At 39.7% G+C, this 18,141-nt stretch overlaps 1 protein-coding gene across 5 annotated transcripts in view; it reads right to left on the reverse strand.

The window, feature by feature from the left end:
* Positions 1 to 18,141, reverse strand: part of LRP2 (LDL receptor related protein 2) — a 181,170-nt gene that overhangs the window by 36,778 nt on the left and 126,251 nt on the right. For all 5 annotated transcript variants that reach the window (XM_073305750.1, XM_073305749.1, XM_073305752.1 and 2 more), the window contains exons 50-63: positions 17,304 to 17,820; positions 15,787 to 15,939; positions 15,345 to 15,515; positions 13,375 to 13,598; positions 12,732 to 12,909; positions 11,450 to 11,646; positions 9,251 to 9,496; positions 7,310 to 7,438; positions 5,911 to 6,030; positions 5,149 to 5,265; positions 4,735 to 4,851; positions 3,053 to 3,190; positions 2,008 to 2,130; positions 645 to 773 (exon numbers count right to left, since the gene is read on the reverse strand). In XM_073305750.1, coding sequence (XP_073161851.1) covers positions 645 to 773; positions 2,008 to 2,130; positions 3,053 to 3,190; positions 4,735 to 4,851; positions 5,149 to 5,265; positions 5,911 to 6,030; positions 7,310 to 7,438; positions 9,251 to 9,496; positions 11,450 to 11,646; positions 12,732 to 12,909; positions 13,375 to 13,598; positions 15,345 to 15,515; positions 15,787 to 15,939; positions 17,304 to 17,820 — 2,559 coding nt within the window. The remainder of the gene's footprint in view (positions 1 to 644; positions 774 to 2,007; positions 2,131 to 3,052; positions 3,191 to 4,734; positions 4,852 to 5,148; positions 5,266 to 5,910; positions 6,031 to 7,309; positions 7,439 to 9,250; positions 9,497 to 11,449; positions 11,647 to 12,731; positions 12,910 to 13,374; positions 13,599 to 15,344; positions 15,516 to 15,786; positions 15,940 to 17,303; positions 17,821 to 18,141) is intronic.

Here is an 18,141-nt window from a genome sequence, read left to right on the forward strand (position 1 = left end):
TTCAGGTGGACTTCTCTAGGATCTCTCTGCACGCCCTATCACACACACATATTTTACTCAAAGTTTCCACATTGCAGTGACTCTCCTGATTGGTGTCAAGTATCAGAGGGGTAACCATGTTAGTCTGGATCTGTAAAAGCGGCAAAGAGTCCTGTGCCACCTCATCTTGTGAAAAACTGTTAACAACACTGATGACTGGAGGTGACTTCAATCTGAGCACTGGCCAATAGGGTGCTGGTGTGAGATGAGTTGTTCACTTTCTCCAGAGATGGGTACTAAGCTGGTGTAAATCATGCTAGCTCTATTGACTTCTGAGGAGCTATGACAATTTACGCCAGTTCAGGGTCTGCTCTAGCCTCTACAGCATATCTTATTTTAGAACAAGACCAAATTGCTTCTTGTGAAGCACAAGACTCTTAGCCTAAACTTGCACAGTTCAGGATACTGAGCTTCTTAGTTTGCAAATGTCAATGTTTCGGAAAGATATGCGGAGGATGGTAAGATAACAGGAGCAGAGAGCAGTTCCAATTTATTATATTCTAGCTCTAGTCAATACTATACGTTTATTATTTCTGTTTCAAAAACTTTTTATTTCAGTTCTATTGATTACTACTATACTGCGTAACAACAACATTGTTACTTACTGCAGCCTATTTCATCAAAATGGTCTCCACAATCATCATAATTGTCGCATACGTAATGTAGAGGAATGCAATTTCCATTACCACATTTGAATTCTTCAGCCATACAAGGTCTTGGGGTAGGTTCTCGACCTACAATTCAAAAGACACACGCTACTGTCACCTATGAAGCTTCCCAACATCCACAAGTTAGGCATAATTCCTTTCACAGAGGAAGGAAATGAGGCACAGAGAGGTTTAATAACTTGATCACGTGAGTCAGGAAGTCTGTGGCTTAGCTGGGAATAGAACCCAGGTCTGCCAATTCCCAGTCACTTTCAACTCAAAAACCAGACTTCCTCCTTCTACAGAGATACAAGGACTATTTCATAAACACTTTTTGTTACATATTTTCTACTCAACAGTGGATTCAACTTCTTGCTTTGGCAGGGCTATTTAATATCTTTTATCTCTATATTTTGTACTTTAACTCCAGTCTTTGATATTTTAGTTTAGTTGAGACCATTCTAGCATATACAACATGCTATTACGATTACATGACATTGGGTAATTTAAAAAGTCAGTAAATAATAAACATTCTTACGTTTGGGGCCAAATTCTGCTATGAAACGTGCACATGCAGTTCCCATTGAGTAAATGGGTACTGTGAATATATCTGAGAGCAGAACTTTGCACTGTATAATAAAGATATATAATAGAATGTATCTATTATTCCAGGTGCTAATTCTCGAATGCTATCACTGGTTCTTCATGGGCAGACTCATGTGCAGAGCCCCAGTGAAATCAGTGTGGCTCCATGTGAGTGCAGGGGTCTACCCATGCAGAACTAGTTGCAGCATCAAGGCCTAAACACTTAAGATCCTCATACGTATTATTCAGGGTCCAATATTGTTGAGTCATGCACAACAATGGTCAGAATTCAGAGACAACCATGTTCAAAACAACTTCAGCAACATTTGCCATCCTGACCATTATTGAATTGCCAATTCTTTCTTCTTCATTATTTTAAACAGACTATACCATAACATTATAATTTGATATTTTTTTTCAGACTATACTAATTTATCAGCATGCTTACGGTATATGGTGGGCATACAATTGCTGGGGGAGGGACTTGTTACACATTAAACCTATACTTGCATCTATATGCTGCAAATATTCTGCGCTATAATAACCACAGTTCAAATCATTTCCTGCTGAACATTAGTTTTAAAATATTTGTTTCATTTTGTCATTCAATGTGGATGTTTTTTATTATTATTAAACATTACAAATACTTTACACTGATGGAAGTCCAAGTCTAGGATTACTAGAAAATGTATCTACTGATTACTGAATAAAATTGGCTGTACATGTGTAAACGTACAGTGCTCCTCTTTCTCATCGCTTCTATCTCCACAGTCATCCTCCTGGTTGCACAGCTCGTGACTGTAGATACAGCGATTATTTTCACAGCGGAAACGGAATGGTGGTTCACAGGGAATATCCACTGAAATGAAATAGATCAAATAAGCAAGTATGATGCAAACACTTATTGCATACAATCCATCAAATCAATACATCACTTTTTTTGGTTACCATGTGCCTCTATTTTAAAAAGCACTAGTCTTCCCAGCCAAAAGTATACATATTCTTCAGTCACAGCATTGAATTAGGTTTGTCAAAAGATAACCTAAAATCTGTGTTTCTAACATAGTGATAATCGACTTTCTTGAAAAAGGTAGTCTGTACTCCAGACAGCAAACATTCATCACTACTGCAGGGAATGCAATGCCATAGTTACCATGCTAGTTTGTGCTCTATATCTTTCTAGACAACAGCAGAAATCATTTATAGAAAAGACCATCCAATTTATAAATGCATTTGTCATGGCTGCCTCATCTGTATGTAACGTATATTTTTCATAGGTATTGGTCAACATTTCCAAACTTGAGTGCCTAAAGTTAGGACCCATAATCCATATTTAAGGACATGCCCTGACTCTAATGGGAGTTGAGGATGCTAGTCAGCACCATTGAAAATCAGACCCTTATATTACTAAATTTCAGTTAAGGCTCCTAATTTTAGGCACCCAATTTTGAAAATGCTGACTGTTATTCATATTTCTAATTGCTACAGGGATTGTCTCTCATTATTTGACTTCTCCCCTTTCTTACAGCTGCATATTTAGATGCCTGCAAAGCAATTAATGAGCTACAAAATCACAAGAGAGAGTATGAAGTGAATTTAAAGATGCTTCTTGTGAAACAACACTTTCTTGGTGTTTATCTTTATCAAAACCCATGAGAATCTCCAGTCAAAAGAACATATTTATGATTTAGCTCTTACTTCTGTACCACTAATGATTGTCATTATATAGTTTTACTAATAGAATCAACATTGTTCATTTTTATTTCATTTTTCTCTCTTACAGCAAAGGTGAAGTTCTTCATCAGAGTCATCTCCACAGTCATTGTCACCATCACATTTCCAATAGGGCTGGATACAGACATGATTTTTACACTCAAACAACATAGGTGGACAGTATGTACCATTAGGATAGCGTGTTGCTGGTGAAAAGAAATTTAATTTTTAGTATAAACAAGTTAGCTTGGTCTGAAATAATATTCAGGCATTTCGTAGGTCATTATTTCTTCCGCACCCTCTTCTCTACAGGAGAAGACGGCTAAAAGTTTGCAGGGGTAGCAGACTGCAAGGACTGAGGGCCACTGGCTAACTACATTGATTAATTTAGATTAAGATTTTACAAAGCTAAATAATACTCTAAAGTTACTGCCAGAGGCCTTAGAACCACAATACGGTGATGTGAGTTTTACTGGCACTGTTTGCGTTTATCAACGGCAATCCATTAATATAATCTACACAAATTTCATACCAGCACCCCCAGTGAATGGTCAGGTAATTAACCAGATAATTAATTATTAATGTATTCACATTTATAAAGTGTCCATCCAATTATGTGGATCCTATACAAAATTTGAAAATAAACACAACTCAAAAGATCCAGAGACCATATATGGAACTCCCCCTTCTACACCTCACACACACAACCACCCTCCAAATCATTTCCCTTTCATCAGCTTCTACAGCCCATCAGTTACTTTCTAAGCAAACCTTCTTTCCCTTTCTCTGAACTAAAAACAGGGAAAATATGTGATTTTCAGCATGCCACAAAGATTGTCTAATCCAGCCTCTGTTGGACCAAATATGCTGGGAAATAAACTCCAGAATATAGGACCCATCATTGAAAATGTCCTGAGTTTTCCCCTTCCCACTTAATCCATGGTTTCTAGCTCAACTGCCTGGAAGGATGATCACAACTGCTATGACAGCAACACGAGAAGAATGGCATCATCCCAGGTACCAAGGCTACAAACCATTTGGGCTCTGTAGATGAAAACCAGCACCTTAAACTTCACCTAGGAATCATCTAGCAGCCAGTGTAGCTCTATCAATGCAGAGGTGTGAAATGCCCCCCAAAAAACATTGCTTAATGAGGAAGCAGTCACATTCTGCATAAGCTGCAACTCCCAAATGGTCTTAAAACGTAGCCCAGTGTAGAGATCAGGGGCACAATCCAGACCAGAGGTGACAACAAGAGAAACAAAGTGTTTTCCTGTTTTCATTTATAATGGGGGGAAGGGAAGAGGAATGAGACCATCTACAGCCCTGTGCACATTATAAAATCAGCCATGTTAGTCTGTTACAGTACAGTAGGCCTTGAAATGTTTAAAAAGCCATTCTGTCTTGCAGTGTAGCTGGGACAGAACAAAATCCTCACACTGTGCTAGACCATCCTTGCAAAGAGCAGGGCTTCTTGGGCATCACTCTCTCCAGCAGGTTTATTCTTTTAATCTTTTTATAATTTGCCAGTGGAATACCTGAGAACCCATTAGTATATTAAAAAGTAGCTCTATGTATTACATTTTTCCTGAATTATTACTGAAGTCATTTGAGTTGCAGGTGTTCAGTACCACTCAGGATTTTGTCTATTGTATTAAACAGACAATAAAGACTAAGTTTCTGTAAAATTAAAGTGTGTCTTATGTGCTGTTCTTCCCCCATAAGTTCCCACCACACGCTTTAAACTCACGACAAGTCGCTTCATCAGAGAAATCAAGACAGTCTGCACTTCCATCACATCTGAAGCGTTCTGCAACACAATGCCCGCTGCTACATTGGAAATATCCAGGATGACATGTCCTCAGCTCTGAAAAGATTCCAAAATGATTAGTGAAATGTCTTCACGTGAAAAACAAGATCAAAGTGGATATTTTTCATGTACAGAAGATACCATGAAAAACTGGGCATTCACCATCCACACTATCTAAATGTAAGATAGTATTTGTGGCATATCCTGTTCTAAATAAAGGTAAACAATGTAGTGCAGTAAAGGTTGCTTCACTAATGCTGCTTGATGTAAAATATGGTTTTGCAGAATGATTTCAAACCTGAACAAACCTTAGTTTCTAATATGATGAAATGACACCCAAACGTCAATACGCACCACAGTCACGTTCATCTGAATTGTCTTCACAGTCATCGTCATGGTCACAAACCCACCGAGAAGGAATGCAGCGCAAATTATCACAACGGTATTCACTTTCCGTGCATTCGCGAGGGCCTTCAATTTAAAAGACAAGTGAAAACAACATGTGAAGTCACTCAACTGTAACTCTAAACATCCAAGCCTGTCTCATTAAAATAGGCAAAATGATTGCTGGGTGAGATGTGAGACAATCATTAAAATGGCAAGTTGATATTTCTGCATACATATTATGTGATATTAAACACTTCATGTCTCTCTGTGGGTTAACTCATCTCAAATTTGTTTTGTTACAACATTACCCAAGAGTGATTTTTATCTTGAGGAAATTACATCTCCTTATCAGAAAATAATAAATTCAGTTTGGGCTTGATCCTACACTCTTTACTCAGGGAAATGTTTTTACACACACACACACACACACACACACAAAAGTGCAGGATTTGAGCTCTTAAACCCTAGTGGAAATCAGGACTAATACTTTCACATACATTATAACATTCTTCTTGATAACTGGATTCACTAACATTTATTTCTGTACAATACAGAGATTATTCTTAACACAGCATTCCAAATGGCTCAGCAGCAACAATACAGACTGCATAGTGGAATAACTGAACTCTTGCAATTAAGAACAACATGCCTCACTTTCAGAAGAAATGGGAGGCTATAAGTGAAAAGCAAGGAATACTAAAATATCATGAGAGTGGAGTGACAACTCACTGCAGTTGTTCTCATCAGACCCATCTCCACAGTCATTATCTCCATCACACTTCCAGCGCAGCGGGATGCACCGGTGATTATCACAGCGGAAATCTCCCAAAGGATTGCAAGTCATCTCCTCTGCAAAGCACACAATTTGTCACCAAGACAATAAGCCAGCATACATTATCATACTCTTGAATATGCTTTGGACAGGGTAGAGAGATGCTTAGAGTAGGGTAGGATGCTTTGGATAGGGTAGAGTACCCAGAGGGTTGTAGAGATGGAATTTTCCATACCATAAACTGGGTCAAGTAATTTAGGGAAAGCAGTTTGGAAACATCCCATCAAGTAATGATATAGGATTGGGAGGGGAATGCTCAGGCAGAGACTTTGCACTTTCAGTAATTTACAGTAATTGTCTGGACATATCCATCTTCTAGAAAGGGAGACTGCTACTCCCAACACAAGGATTGCAGAGTCAGGGAGTCCTAAAACAACCCCCCTTTCCTACTTGTGCAGAAACAACAACTCTACTGTCCCTCAGAGGGGAAAAGTATAAAACAACCAGCATCTATAGAAACAAATATTACCCGGAGAATAAATGATTTGGTGCAAGAAAAATGGTCAGGCTCTGTGTATATGGGTATGTATCTAATGACTCAGAGTGGCACACGCTTTTACTGACAAACAGCCAGAGCTCAAAGCCATATGGCACACTGTAGGCCAGACTGTCACACCCTGTTTTTCCTGAGTTATTCTGATTTAGATGTTGTGAACTCATGGACTGCAAACTTAGTTTGTAGCATTTTAAAAGGTTTCAGAACAACTCTTGCAGCATCATAAATCCTCAACATCGGTGATTTTGGTACAGTGTATCCCCAGTTGAGCACTGGACGTAGCTTTGAAGATATGCAAAAAGAATACTGAATGACAGCTTTCATATGAAAAAGACTTCAGTGTAAGCTCAAAAGCTTGTCTCTCACACCAAAAAGAAGTTGGTCCCATATAAGACATTACCTCACCCACCTTGTCTCACTAACATCCTGAGAACAACACAGCTACAACAACACAGCTTTCATGTGTGTTCCTAAATGTAAGATTTGGAAGCAGGAAAATATATTTTCCTCTATTTTATTCAGTGATAAGCACAGAATCAACATTCAATAATGAATAGTACAATAATAGTCATAATCTAGCTTTCAGGGGTTATAGGCTGTGAGCTACACGACCTACAGTGAATTGTTGTCCACAGAATTTTCCACCACACAAATGGATATCAGTGAAGTCAACTGACAGAAAATGAAAGAAGTACAAGCATATGAACTGTCACTGAGAAGACTTCCATGAGGGTTTTATAGCTTGGAGAAATATTCGCAGCATAACATCATTTCAGAAAAAAGCTTTTCCCTACACCTACCACAGCCTTGTTCATCACTGTTGTCTCTGCAGTCATCATACCCATTGCATACTGCCCACAGTGGAATACAGCGGTAATTGGTTCTACAGCTGAATTCGGTGTGGTTATCACACCGGTAGGCAGGACCCACTAAAACACAAGAGAGAGTTGTCAAAGAACATTGTATTACTTCTGTATGCGCATGACTTAAACATCTGATTTCTGTTTTATGGTGCACTACTTCCATTAAAAGGAGTCAACGACTGAAAAAAAAATCTGTCAGGTCATATAGCCCATCTCCCTGCTGGTGCACAATGGAGTCCTATTATACTGTTACCAGCATTTTGTCCGCTCTATTTTTATGCTAAGTGACTGGGTATCTACCACTTTGCTTGGACAATTCCAATTAGTCACCGTCAGGAAGTTTTTCTTGATAATCAGACTAACTTTCCCCTTTCTTAATTTCACCTCATTTCAGAGTTATACCTCCTCCTTGCCATCCTAAATAATTCTTCTCCTTCCTTGATGACTATTCTACAAATATTTAACTTTTATCATGTCCTCCTCTGGGGCTAGATTGAGCCATTCGGCTCAGCCCTCTGTAAAGGATGGTAAGTAGCTGTGCCAACCCAGGAAACACAGCAGGAGGGAACTTGGCTTCCCTACTCCTGGAGCCCTTTACTGTGGCAACGAAAGGCTCTAGGGGGCAGGCAGTGTGGAAGGGCTCTGGCAGCTCTCCACTGGCAGAGCCCTTCCCCACTGCCTCCCCCTTGCCAGAATCTTTCCCCACTGCCAGAGCTTTCCAGTGTGGTGGGCTCCAGCAGCGGGACACTACACTGCTAAAAATAACAGTGTAGACAGAGACACTGTTTGGGCATGTAGAGAGCCATGTAGGATATACACCTTACGGTTCTGGTATGTCTCTACTCTGTTTGCCTAAGGCTATACCTCACCATCTACATCACTATTTATATCCATGCTAACTGGGTGCGCAGTGTCTGTACTCTACACGTTGCCTTAAGTGTTGACCTACTTAAGTATATAGCTCAAAACTGCACTGGCCTTTTCAGCTGTCACATTGCATGCAAACTCCCTGTCGATCTGCTAACTATTATCACTCGTAGGTCACATTACTGCTTTCCAGCTTTCAGACTGCTGCTGTTCAGATTATTTTATTCCAGTTGTATTAGCTTGCATTTCTCCAAGCTAAATTTCATTTTGTTGCTTTCTATGTCTGTATCTAATCTTTTTAGGTGCTTTTTTATTATTTCTCTGTCATTTCAGATGCCCACAACTCCTCCCTATTTAGTAGCATTTGTAAATTTCATTAATATGTTGTTTACTCACTTCCAGATCATTAAATGAATATAAATGAAAACCAGGCCTAGCACAGATCTCTGTAGTACCCCACTCGATAGCTCCCCTCAGCTTGACACTTTGTGGTTTATCGTAACCCTTTATTCGCAAACTGTCAGACTTTTTTTTACCCACATGACTGTGTTCATATCTAAGTCGATTAGATTTAAATTTGAAAGTAAGAGATTTATGAGCAACTGTATTAAGAGATTCATGAAAATCCAAGTGTATTATGTCTGTTGCTTTCCCTTCATCTGCTAACTTGACCAGTCTGGCAAGACATAATCAAATTTGCCTGGCTATATCTGTTCTTTATAAACCCATCCTCTTTGGGTTCTGAGTTTGTTACCAACCCCATGATTGGTTCAAAAACCTTGTAGCTATTTAGTGACTTTTTTCCCCTTCAGTATTTGTTGCTTGGTATCTCATGAGACTCTCTTACCAAGCCACAAAGTGCTGTGTTGCAGTGCCAGTTACCTACTGCGGTTTAGCTTGACTTGTAGGATTCATATCTCCTCAAAAGCAAACCTCTTGAAAATTAAGCAATGCTGTTCACTCTGCCTATCATGCTATAATATAGACAGCTGCCATTGATTTAGTGCTTACTGCATTCGTGAAACGGTTCGTCAGAGTGATCACCACAATCATCATCCACATCACATTTCCAGGACTGAGGGATGCAGCGGCCATTGTCACATTTAAACTGGCCTGGAGAGCAGGTCCTACTGGCACAGTGAGAGCTATCCTCATCTGAGTTATCCCCACAGTCATCTTCTTTATCACACTGCCAGGCTTCTGGGATACACCGTTTGTTGGCACACTGCCACTGATGTGTCTCACACTGGTGATTAGCTAAAAGAATACACATTTTTATTAGGCTGTTGAAGCTTATAGAAAGATTGAGCCCTTCAGTGTTATGGGAATTGAATCTGTCATCACCGCATATTAAAGAAATGCTGGTAACTCAATCTGAGTTTAGAATTTACTTGTCCAGTTCAGATACTGACTTCTAATCCTGGATGGCTATGGCCCACAGGCTGCTTTCATCCAGCTTTCAAAGGCTGAACAATACAACAGAGAGCCTTTGGGGAGAAGAAAGACATCCAGAGTTGTCATTGCCCAGTGCAGAGTGAAATACAAGCCCAGCTGTCGCACTGAGTCAGGGCAGAGGAGCACAGTGATTCAGGGCACCTGAATGACAACATGGCTTTGGGCCATCATGCAAATTCTGACAGTGTGGTGGGCCAAAGAGGAACCACTCTAGTTCTACCCAGCATACTCTCCTGCTAAACCAGCATGCTGCAAGCCAGGACACTTGGCACAAGTTAATACTGCTCAAAGCACCATTAACTTTAGATCCACAGTTTCTACCTTCCTCAGAGGGGAACTCATGCATAGTCACAGAGCAGAAGTCAATGTTAGCAGTGGTGGGGGCCTGGTGAGGCTTGTGATGTTTGCAGAGTGGGAGTCACATTAAGTGCTAGCCTGTGAGCTGGGGTGTTCACTTTGGCTTTCCACAGATCTCCAGCCTACATGGTCTGGGTACCTCTCCCACTGCCCCTTTTAATACACAGTAATCCCTTTCTCCAGGAAGAGAGAATATAGCATGATTTCTGCAAACTTTAACACACAGCTTTTCTAGAGCAAGTTTTCCCCCTTAGGTAACTGTATGATATACCCCAAAATCATCTGTATTCTACCCAATAAAATAAAGAGACATGTGAACTCATTATTATGCAGCCGTCAATTTCTTATTTAATATTCCCCTGTGCCTTACTTAAGAGCTTGATTGTTTGAAATTCATGTCAAATTGAGGTTTCATTTAATTATGATATTACAGAAAATACTATTATATGCTAATGAAAGTCAGTGAAACTATCAATTATATGACTACACAGCTTTCTTTTTTCATTCTCACTGCTCAGACTTCAATTCCCAGTGTAATATTATTTACAAGAGGAGAATAATTAGCTTTCTAATTAGACACAAGCGCATGAAACAAGATGGGTTTTAAAAAATGTTAATACACTGTCTCACAATTATAATTAGATGCCTACAATTTTTTAAAAAATTCTATCACATTCAGTTCTCCAAAACCATCTGCCTGGGTATATTGCATTTTGAGCAATTTTCATGTGAAATAATTTTTTCACTGTTTAAAGATGCAGATTATGGTAAGAAGGAGCATGGTTTGATGGACTGAGCTGGGAGTTAGGAAATCTTCAGTTCTGATCTTGCCTCTAACACCCAGGGTTTGTCTACATAGAGTGGTTTGTTTAAGATGTTGCGCTTTAACTGCCCCATGTAGCTCCTGCTAGCGCAAACTAAAAGGTACTTAGCTTGCATTAACCTAGTCCTGTTTGAAATGAGACAATGTTAACCCAAACTAGGTAACTTTTAGTTTTCACAGCATGTTAGTGCAAGCTACAACTCACACCCTTGAAGTCTGCACTGTGGGACCATACAGACAAGCTCAACTTCACGTGTTGCTTTGAGCACACAATGAAACCTATTTTCCAGAGCCTTGTATTTTACACCAGTGCAAGTGAAGCAAAGTGAGTGTAAAACATTGCCACTCTGATTTGGTAGCATTTTACATCCTTTTTACCAACACTTTGCACTGGGATAAATGATTACGTAAGGTGTAAGGCAGCAGAAATTCAGGTCTAACATCTGTAAAATATGGATCCTGATTCTCACCTGCCTCTTAGGGCAGCTTGTGAGGATTACATGGTTAGTGTTTATACAATGTTTTGAACATGTGAAGTGCCACACACGTGCTAAGAATAATTATCTGACATTTACCACAAAGTACATGATCTTCATCTGATCTGTCAGGACAATCTGGCAGAGCATTACACAAGAAATGGGGACTGGTGCAGTTCCCATCACTACATTGGAACTGCCCAACACGACAATATCGGTGCGCGCAAGTCGGCGGTTCATCAGAGCCATCCCTGCAATCTCTCTGTCCGTCACATTTCCACCAGATCGGTATGCACCTATAAAGAGAAAATAATATTTCCTTTGATGAACCAATGACTTTACAGGTGTCCAGCCATCCCTTTAAGGATCAATTGTTAGACAAGCTTTTGCCAGTGACATATCATCTTGCAACATTTGGCTTCAGATATTTCTTGAGCCTCAGTTCTACATGACATGAAGCCATTTGTCATGTGATAACAAAATATACCACAACATGGTGTTGCCAGTAACAGATGTTGATGGTGAAACCTCTGTAACAGGCTCACGGCAAATTAATGTGGACTCAAGTTTGCAGTATTTTTGTGCAAACTGTCACTCTGGGCTTTCTTGAGACTCATCATTCAGACAGACACCTAAGCAAGTCAAATGTTAGCTGGATAGGCTGAGAGAGATGGAGAACAAGATACATTTCCATAAGTGATCTGAAATTTAGATAGAGAATTCTATTAAGTGTATAATTTTAACCATGACCTAACCATATTGGCAATGGGTGCTCCAGTGTGAGGCAGCACTAAGGCTGGCAGAATGGGCCATTGGAGAAACCCAGCTGCCTACAGGAATCCGGGGTGGTGTAGAGCCAGGATAGCAAGACTTATGCCTGTCCCCCCAATTCTGGCTCCTGCCACATAGGGGTGGCCAGGGAAAAGGGCCAGGGCTGTGCCCCCGCATCAGCAGACCCCTTACTGCCAGAATGGGACCTATGGGCCACTGGCAGCCAGAATAAATTAATCAGTTAACAGCAGAAACAAACATACTGCACAGCATGTAGAAAAGACAGGAGCAGATTCATATTTCATGAAATCACTGGGAAATGGCCTCTGAAGCAATGCATGACTAACACCCCAGTCCTTATTGGATTAGCCATGTGATACAACAAAGAAAGGGCATTAATAAGAAGCTCATCCCATTAGCCAGAAAGGAGGACTTTGCTAGGAATTTTTGCCAGCACAGGAGTCAGACTGGAATTGTCTTTACCACCAGACTTCAGAACCCACAATATGGAGAATTACTACATATTTTCAAGCCTTCCAGGCAAATTAGCCTTAGATATAAATGTTATCCGTAAAGAGCTTTAAAAAAAGATACTGAGCAAAGGACTTACCTTTCACTGTCTGCACAGAGGAACTGGGTGCTGGAGCACATTGGAAGGCAGTGTGCAGTGTTGCCAAGTTGTACTACCATGAAGTTATCTGGACATTCACAAGAATAACCCTGACCGCCAACTTTTATTAGACACAGATGGGAACAGCCACCATTGTTGGTACCACAAGGATTATTCACTAGTAAAATGGAAAAATAATCATCACACTTCACATCCCCATACACGGAAAGACCTTGCAATAGTCTCCTTTTGCACAGAAGGGCATTGATATTATCTCTTGCAAATCAAAACAAACAAACAGATAAATCAGGCACTCAGACAGAAAAATCCGGTCTCAGCTGTAGTTTACTGAAGATGTATGAACAGTGAACCCTGAAACCCTAGAAACTGGCTTTAAATCCATACTTCAGATCTGATTCTGCTCTCACTATTTATCTTACTTTACCAGATAGCCAAATCGAAGACCACCTGTGTAGGTTAACTAAGGGCCTGATCCTTCAAGAAACTGAGTGGGTCTCCTGTGAGATACCAAGTGCCTTCAACTCCTTGTAACGCCAATGGGAGATATGAACACGGCATGAACCAGGGTTAGGCCCTAATAAGGGCCAGACATCCACATTAAATTTTAAATCTGTTTCCTCACCAATTGGCTGTCTGTATGGATGGTAGACATGGATATCAAATGGCCTGTGTGTCGTGTTCACCAGAACAGTCCTGCCTGATCCATTATATTTATTTCCCTTCTCAACAGTTCTTGTGTTCCAATCAGTCCAATAGATAGTGTCTTCAAAAACTGTAACTGCAAATGGATGAGGTAAAGTCCCATCATATACTGTGTGACGATGTCGTCCCTCCAGGTCAGAGTACCTACATGAACAAAAAACATGCATAAGACTGAGATCAAAGCTGCAAGAACTTCCGGCCTTTAAGGTATCTTCTTACAGCAAGCAGTTCATTAGTGGTGATCAGTTGATTCAAAATAGTTTAGTTCATTTTGAGACACATAAGGTTTAAATAGCTTTTACTTTAGTTATAAAAATAGACCAAACACACGCAAAAGGAAATACAGAGCCATCCCTAAGAAATGTATCTGGCTGTCCAATGAAGTTTTGTGCATAGATTATAGGTTACTTGTCATGCAGGAAAGTGGCTGTATAATTCAGATAGCCTCTCAAGTGACACTTGGAAAAATATAACACCTTTATTCCTAAATTTTAAATATCCTAGGAGTGCTATATGTTACTTTTAACAACATTTTTAATAGAAAAATGTTCTGTAACTCTCACACTTTTTTCTGACTGTATTAATAACAAAGAAGGCTAAGTTAGAAACTCTGAACAACAACTTTATGATTAATGAACAAATCATTTAAGAAACTTGGCAAAAATGAATCCAATGGAGAATCTTCCAAATCTAAATTTTTGACAGAAATGCTAAACATTAAAATTTTAACATAACTGTTCACTTTCATATTGCTCTAAAAACACTGATTCTTTGTGACTTCACAGTGTCTGTTACAGTAAAATATCTTTAATGGGTTATCTCTTTTTGTTATGACCAGGCACTAGCAGGAAATTATGGGAAAGATTTTTTTTTTCTAAAATGGTTCATTTTAACATGGAAACTTGGAACGGCGCTAAAAGAATACACACGAAGGAGATTTTTTAAATGTGCTAATTTGGAAATACCTGGAAAGAATCAGAAAGTTAGCTAATTACTTGTGCTGAAATTGAAGTCTAAGCATTTCATCATCAGAAATGTATTTGACATTTTATAGACTTATATCAAATACAGTAAATTAACGTAACAAAGCAATAGGTTCCATGCAGTATTGTCATGAACTTTTAATAAGGGGAACACATTAATGCCAAATTTTCAGCAGAACTCTACAAATGTATGCACATACATTTCTTTATCACTGTCCTCAGATCTCTGGGCAAAAAAATGGTAATTACAGACTAAAATGATGATTTGCGTATTCAGTTCTGCCTCAGTTTAGGTTTTGCATCTACATGAAGATGCACTGGCAAGTTCTAGCCCAGACTGTGAACCTCTTTCTGAATTTCTGAACAATTACTTCCATGAGAAGTTTCTGAGATTCCAGTGAGACTACTCATGTAACTACTCACTAGTGTGAGTAAAAAGTTTACAGTCTAACCCCCTGTTGCAAAGTTCTGAAGACCCACTGCACATATGTCCCTTATTATAATTACTGGAGCTAGCAAATATATGCTATAAAACTTCAGAACAAAAGTGCCAACTGCAGCTAAAGAACAAGTGGAAAAAAACCCCAAAAGTTAATTTTATCCAAATAAGGAGGCAGTCTTTCCTCTTCATCCCCTTTATACCTAACTTCTGATTCCATTTTAATTTAGAATTAGTTAACCCTTTCAATGCTGATGGATTAATTGGATATGTCATTGTCTAACTGTACTGTAACGGTACATAAAATGTCTCTGTACGTTCAATTTAAAAAAAAACAAAACCTATTGCCTTGATCCATGCACAAACTGTCAGCAGTGACGGGGTTAAAAAATTCTTAAAATAAAGTGCTACCACTGAAATTTGGTATGAACAGTTACCCAGTTGCTTTATTCTTCTCTATGTACGTACTCAATGTAGTTTAGATGGGCATCTGCCCAGTAGAGCTTGTCGTTGGTATAATCTATGGTGAGTCCATTGGGCCACTCTAACTTGGTAGAGATAATCACCGTCTTGTTCTTGCCATCCATGCCCACTCTTCCAACATAGGCTCGGTCTGCCCAGTCAGTCCAGTAAACCTGTCTATTTAAACAACATCCATAGTTAGTTTTGTAGGAAAAGATCCTGGGACAAATTCTAGAAGCTATATTTGCAACATAACACCTCATGCATTAAAACAAAACCCATCTCCCACCTTTGGCGCATTTTTGCAGAACAGAAGGATATGATCCAAATATTCTGTAATTATTCTTACTAACAGATGCAAAATGATAACTTAGCATGGACTTTCACAGAAACAGCATGAGACTGTCGAACTACTAGGAGAAAGAGAATCACTCTGGAAATATCATACCCATATTTTGGATGAACGACAATAGCTCTGGGATACTGAAAGCAGAAGGTGTTGTTGGAGTCCACACACCGATCCACCAATTTTTTCCGAAATCTGCCATCAAGCTCAGCGACATAGAGACAGTCTTTGTATGCATCCACCCAGTACAACTTCCTGAAATGTTTTATAATGAATATTTTACACACTACTTTATACAAAATAAAGCACCGCACTTTAATTTCACTGCTTTTTTCTCTCTACAGTAATGATGAATCCACTGTAATGAAAGAAGAATTAATCAGGACCACATACTTCTCAATCCTCCAATGTGGCCAACGTTACAAAAGACAAATGCTGCCAACTGTTGCTCAGGGCTCAAACTGGGTAGGTACAAATCCATATGCTGTACTTCCACCTTTTATGAGCCATGTGCCACCTTGCCCTATCCCCTCCCCTGACATTGGCACCACTAGCCAATTTCCACTACTGGTGCCAAATTCAAAACTGTAGCTGGTCAGCTGGGGAATAAACCCCCCATCTCAGGCAGCTGCCTGCAGCACATGGCCAGCACAAAGTGTCACTGCCTCTCCTTTTCCTCCCCTCTTCTCTTACCAAGAAATGGCAACAAGGAGATGGCCTGGAGAGGGGCCAGGAAGGGAGATGTGCAATGCACGGGGTTGTGAGTGGGGTTGCGGGTGGGGCTGCCATAAGAATCACCATCTTTCCCTTCCTCCCCTGCTCTCACCAAACCAAAGGAATGGGGGAAAAAGCATGGTTATAAAGTACTGTCACTTATGGAGACAAGGGAAACACACTGGGTAAGACCTCTGTTGCAAGAATCGTTCCTCACAGCACACCCAGCAAAATCTGGTTCTCAAATGGCACTGTCAATGAGATTTCCCTGGTTAATAAGGGTATTTTTAAATATAAAAATTCAGGATTTATCAATTGTCTTTGTTTGCTTCGTTAATATATTCCTCCCAGTTAAGACGTTTCCTATCACATCAAAGAGGTGGATCTTCTATTAATTATTCTTATCCTTATTACAATTATTAAACTTGGTCCATTAACATAAATGTTCAAAAGTCTTTGCATTACCGTGGTGCCCTTATTGCACATTCTGACTATAAGCACACCAGGCTAGAACATGTTTTGTTGCCAGCAGGACTGAGCACAGGGCTAGGAGCCAGAAACTTTCTAATCATGCTCTGCAACTAGTTTGCTGTGTGTGTTTACTAAACCTCTCTCAGTCTGGCTTCCCCATCACCAAAACAGGAATAACACAATGTAGCCATCTCACATGGCTGTTGTGAGGATTAGTTAGTGAATGTTTGTGCAGCGTTTTGAAAATATAAAGCACACTATAAGAGCCAAGTAGTATTATGAATAATTATTATTGACATTATTAGGATACTGTTATACTGGGTGTATGGTATGTGGGTTGAAAACCAGTCCCAAACAAGTATCTGAACTCATATTTTTCACATTAAAAAACATAACTCCTCAATAGCTCAGAAAAGCTGAAAACATTTTCTTACCTGCCAACCCAGTCCACAGCAATACCTTCCCCATTTGGCACATCATCACTTATTACTGTCTCCTTGTTTGTCCCATTTAGGAACATTCTTTCAATGACCTTTCTCCCCACATCAATCCAGTACAACCTCTTTTCCACCCTGTCAAAGTCCAGTGCCACCACATTTCTTAGTCCTTGCAAAATGAGAGAGTAAGACTGGCCATCTGCTGTGAGATTTCTCAGATAGTAACGGTTGCTAAAAATAAGGTAGGGGGAGATATTACTATTTTGCCGGCAACTTTTTCCATCAGGCTCACGGATGTAGCCTGGGGCGCACTTACAGATGTAGGAGCCAGCAGTGTTCTCACAAATCTGACTACATACTGATGGCGTTTCATTGCATTCATCAATATCATCACATGTCCGTTTATCAGACATGAGTCTGTGTCCAGTACGACAAGAACAATAGAAACTAGTCAGGGTATCTGTGCAATTATGATCACATCCGCTGATTGAAGGGTCATTACATTCATTAATACCTGTGGTACAAAAACAAAAACATTATTATTCAAGCAACTGAGCTACCCAGAAAGTATTCATAAGAGTCAACATCATGACAAGTGGGCAACAACTTTTATTCCAAAAATACCAAAATATTCTGAATCTTGGGTGGCTACAATTGAGTTGCAGGGGCAGATCCACACCCAGTGTAAATTATCATGCTCCACCGAAATCAGTGGGGCTATGATAATTTACACCAGTGGCGGATCTGCCCCAAATTCTGTCAGTGCAGAATAGTATTATTTCTCAGAAGGAATATATATAGTTATAACTATTTATCTGGCATATTTTCATATCTA

This window comes from Lepidochelys kempii, chromosome 11 (assembly GCF_965140265.1).
Source record: "Lepidochelys kempii isolate rLepKem1 chromosome 11, rLepKem1.hap2, whole genome shotgun sequence".
NCBI lineage: Eukaryota > Metazoa > Chordata > Testudines > Cheloniidae > Lepidochelys > Lepidochelys kempii.